At 38.5% G+C, this 5,000-nt stretch overlaps 1 protein-coding gene across 9 annotated transcripts in view; it reads left to right on the forward strand.

The window, feature by feature from the left end:
• The first annotated feature begins 956 nt into the window (after positions 1–956).
• Positions 957–5,000, forward strand: part of cher (filamin-A) — a 339,402-nt gene continuing 335,358 nt past the window's right edge. For 5 of the 9 annotated variants that reach the window (XM_068362659.1, XM_068362658.1, XM_068362664.1 and 2 more), the window contains exons 1-2: positions 958–1,099; positions 2,415–3,442. In XM_068362659.1, coding sequence (XP_068218760.1) covers positions 3,097–3,442 — 346 coding nt within the window. In that variant the 5' untranslated portion in view covers positions 958–1,099; positions 2,415–3,096. Of the gene's footprint in view, positions 1,142–2,414; positions 3,443–5,000 lie in introns of all 9 variants that reach the window. The other 4 variants (XM_068362656.1, XM_068362661.1, XM_068362662.1 and 1 more) reach the window with 2 other exon arrangements.

A 5,000-nucleotide genomic window follows, 5' to 3' on the forward strand; every position in this document is an offset into this window, starting at 1 on the left:
TCCCTTCTCCATCACCTTCATCCTTCTCCTCCTGCTCCTTACCTTTAGAAAAAAAGAAACCTTAATTCGATCCGACTCCTTATGGTTTGTTTACTGCCTATTTTTTTTCATTGGAAGATTAATCATTTTTTTGTTCCTGTTTCTTATGGGTCAATAGGAACTTGTTTATCCCTTTCTCTTAACAAGTAAACAAAATCCATCGTTTCGTATAGAGAAAGTTTAATTTTGGCAAGATGTTAAAATCCTGTAAACAGAATTTTCTTATTTTTTCTTCTTACGTATCTTTCTTGTGCAATGAAAAACATGACAGTAAGATTTGATCAAATATTACGAATCACTATCAGCATGTGTTGGCCATCCTTCGTTAATATGCTTATCCAGCAACTCCAATGACACATTACTTTGCAAACTTGGCTAATCCTTTACCTCGCATTTCTCATGGCAATATCCTCCCCCCCCCCCCCTCACTCTTTTCTACTCCTTGAAAGGATGTCTTAAACTCCCCCCTGTAACCCCCCATTACTCTTTTTCCTCACTTTCCTACAGTATCTTTGACCCCCCTCAAACCCTCCCGATTTTCTCTGACGTCCTGCATAGGCCTCTCAACATGCATGGATGATCCTCTCTTGACAATAATGCTCTCCTTAGGAGTGAAGTATATTTTCCATTTTTGAGATGAGCATTGATGCCAAAAACTATATTTTTTATTTTTGTTTGTTTTCATATTTTTTTACGAGTTTCCGTCAACCTGCCTGATTACATATGTTGTGGTATGGATGGCCTCTTGATGCCCTTTAACCCTTGCATCCAGGTCACACTCACCTCCCCCCCAACATACCCCTGTGATTATGTACACCCCTCCAACACCTTCCCTTCATCCACCAACAGTCCCCTTGGGATTGGCTGACACTACTCCTCAGGAGGGAATGAGAGAGAGAGGTAGAAAAGATAGGAGAAAATGAGGGAGGAAGAGAGAGAGAGTAGAGGGTAAGACGGCGACTGGCGATGCCGCAACCCGCCGTCAGTCGCTTACAACCAACGACTCGAGGAACCTGCCCTTAGAGCTCACCTCTCTCGTTCTCCTAGATTCCACTTCGAAGTTCGTACTCGTTCAACTTCGACGTTTGCGTTCCGTTTCGAAGTTTGTCTTTTTTTTTTCTCGAAGTTTGTGCTTGTTCGATTTCGAAGTTCATCTTCAGCTTTGAAGTTCGTCTTCAACTTCGAAGTTTGTGCTTGACTTTGGAGTTTGTCTTCAGCTTTGGAGTTCGTCTTCAACTTCGAAGTTTGTGCTTGACTTTGGAGTTTGTCTTCAGCTTTGGAGTTCGTCTTCAACTTCGAAGTTTGTGCTTGACTTTGAAGTTTGCCTTCAACTTTGAAGTTCGTCTTCAACGTCGAAATTTGTGCTTGACTTTTAAGTTTGCCTTCAGCTTTGAAGTTCGTCTTCAACTTTGAAATTCGTCTTTAACTTAGAAGTTTGTGCTTGACTTTAAGAAGTTCGTCTTCAATTTCAAAGTTTGTGCTTGACTTTGAAGTTTGTTTTTAACTTCAAAGTTTGTGCTCGACTTTGAATTTCGTCTATAATTTCGAAGTTTGTGCTTGACTTAGAAATTCATCTTCAACTTCAAAGTTTGTGTTTCACTTTATAGTTTAACTTTAACTTCGAAGTTTGTGCTGAACTTTGAAATTCGGCTTCTGATTCGAAGTCTGTGGCCGACTTTATAAAGTCCATGTTCCCGACCGAACTTTGAAAATGACTTTAATTTCAACTTTTCTAGTTAATTCAATCAGAGATATTACAGTGAACTTTGAAAATAACTTTGTTTCATTTGATTAATGTATGCATATGGTTTTAACGTAACACTATGAACCTTGCAATTACTTGTTTTTTTGTTGTACATATTAATCTTTGATTAATTTTATATAAGCAAATATATAAATATTTTTTCTTTATTTATGACATTCTTACTTGTCTACACTATTTTAAAATGTCGATGTGTTTCTGAAAAAAAAAAAAAGATTATCTTTTCAAATACTTACAATTCATCCAATGAACATTTTTTGAGTTAACACTATGTACACTGATATTGACATTTTGTTTCCAAATTTCCCAAAATTCTATGAAATTATCAGATTGAAAGCTGTTTTGGGAATTATTTCCATATTTTCATGAGAATATTACTTAAAAATGACAATGTGAACTATACTGTGGTCTAAGTATTAACTTGGAGGTGTATTGTAAAAGCGAAATAGTGCCTGACGGAACAGTGCCACGTTTGGCAGTGGTATCTGTGCGATTAATAATAATCGTCATTTGGACGACATTTAACTGAACATTTATCTATTTTTCAACTATACATTATTCAGTGATAATTCAGTATTTCCCAGTGTAAAATATTTTTCCTTTTTGTTTTCAGAAAAACTTTGAGCCTAATTTAGACTACTTATTTATTTTTTTTCAAAGAAGAGCCTCCTGACGAGGCATTAAAATCAGTAGTGCCTATTCTTGCTGGATGAGACAGAAGGCGTGGGTAGTAGAGTGGCAGCGCTGCCTCCCCTCTCCCCCTAGTTATTTTGGTGCTTGACTTGGCTCTAGGCCACCACACCTTCAGTTTCTTTCTGACCATCAAACTGATAGGATAGAACAGCGCGGACTTATTCATATTCAACGTTTGCATATGTGTCATATACTTTGAAAAAACAGTGACCTCTAGAGAGGTGATAACACCGACAAAGTGCTTGGGTAAAATAAGTGTCCGCTGGTGCCACAACCAGGGAGATAAGCAGGTGTTCAGGAAACCCACCTAAATAAGCATCCGTTGTTAGCAGTGGGTATTCCCTACACCCCCGCACCAGAGGAGTCCCATCATTTCAGATAAACACTTACGTCTTCACTGCGAAGTAAGACGCTACCCTTATCGCCCTCGAAAGACTTGTCCTGCAGGAGTCCTCCTCGAACTCAAACGCCGATCGTGGTAGCGAGTTCGAATATCGCGCGCTGGCTCTAGAGCGAATTGTGATTGGCCGCAGGGCGCTCTAACTCCGCCCATTAAGTTCAAAACTCCTCCCTCGGTGACCACAGGATCAGGTGGATTCAGGATGTACGGCTCAGGTGGCTCAGAGTATAGCCAGGCGGCCCTGGACGAAGAGGAGATGTCCGCCACTGAACGAGAATTGGCGGAAGACGCCCAGTGGAAGAGAATCCAACAGAATACTTTCACGAGATGGGCTAACGAACACCTCAAGTCTGCCTCGAAGCATATCGGAAACCTAGAAACCGACTTAAGTGATGGTTTGAGGCTCATTGCCCTCATTGAAGTTCTGTCGGGCAAGAGGCTTCCGAAGCATAACAAGCGGCCAAACTTTAGAAGTCAGAAACTAGAAAATGTGTCTGTGGCTTTGCAGTTTCTAGAAAGGGACGAAAACATTCGCATTGTCAACATAGGTAAGTTGAACAAATATGTGTTCGATCCGTAGAGTTTTGTCAAAATCATGTTCCCATCCCTATTTACCCGGATTTGTTTGTTTACGAATGTGAATATTAGTGACATTAACGCAATATTTATAAGTGCGGTATTGTTATTAGTTTTATCAAATGTGTAATTGTTGGTTGGTAATGTCAAAATGTCATTTCATAGGAAACAAATTAAGAATTTAAAGTAGCGAGTGCAGCTCAGTGTGAAATTATGATCACAGGTGTTCTCTCGGTTATAAGTGCTTAATTAGGGTCACTAATTTTGCATGACTCATTTGACCACACGAATGGCTTATCCAAAACATTGAAAAAAGGTAAATAGATTGCAGGGTTTAGGGAAAACTTGGTAAAATATATATTTTTTTTGGTTAGCCGGTGGCCACGCCCCCTTTAGTGTTAAGGAATTCAACTTTCTTTTGGTTAACAACGCCGTTTGACTAATACCTCAATTACATTTATAAGATATCTTCGTTAATATCCATTATGTATATCATCCTGCTTTCAATCATTTTATAAATGTCATATAATTTTGTCTTGTCTTAATTCTTTAATAACTACACCTGTTACGGTTGCCACTAACCTCTAAAGTTAAGCACCGGTTACTAGTAATTACCGCCATTGATCACTGACAACATAAAATAATGCTCTAGTAATCTTTCTATAACAATTCTTCGAGTACAGAGGCCGGTGTACAGATGCTTGTATCTTAGAGAGGAGAGAGTAGCCACGCCGATAGAGGGGCTGCCGGCCTTAGATCGCATAATGATACATAAATAAGAATTCCTGAAGTTTTTTGCCGTGCTTATTTTACCCTGTCTGATGGTAGCCAGCGAGAAAGTTTGTTTTTATGTTTGTTTTGAAATTTGTTGACGGATTTGCATGATGTGAAGTATATAACTGATGGTATTTAGTTGACGTACAAACCCTGGTATTTTTAAGGATAGTTTGTGGGGTTTCGTACGTTGTGGAGATAAGTGCCCCCAGGCTATACTCCTCTTTCTCGCTCACATTTCGCCGGGTAACAAGATGTATTCTCAGTTTTATTAAAAACTATTTCATCGTATGTACCTTACTGTATGTGAAATGAATTAGATTAAATGGTTGTAATATGTTTATCATTGATTGTCACAGGTTTCCATTGATAGCAATGTTATCAATGAGATGTTTGCAGAGTCATGCAAGACATGTCGGGCTTAATGGGCGTTCCCAACGGGTTATACTCGGAATCGGCAACCCCGATATAGTGGACTTCTTAATGTGGGCCCCTATTTTCGTACACATCGCATCTTTCGTAGTCGTAGGTCTTCGGAATAGTTTAGTTTATGATTTTAAAAGGTGTAAAATTAGGATTAATAATTTATTATATGACTTTAATAAGGGAGAATCCTATTTCAATTATAGCATATAGAAAATTTATACTTATTGAAAGAAAGATGTAGTTTAGTAGTTCGTGCATTCGAAATGTAAAACTAATTGCAAATGCTTTTTTTGTCTTGTTTCACAATTCATATTTGAAGAACTATCACTG

This window comes from Palaemon carinicauda, chromosome 39, assembly GCF_036898095.1.
Source record: "Palaemon carinicauda isolate YSFRI2023 chromosome 39, ASM3689809v2, whole genome shotgun sequence".
NCBI classification, from domain to species: domain Eukaryota; kingdom Metazoa; phylum Arthropoda; class Malacostraca; order Decapoda; family Palaemonidae; genus Palaemon; species Palaemon carinicauda.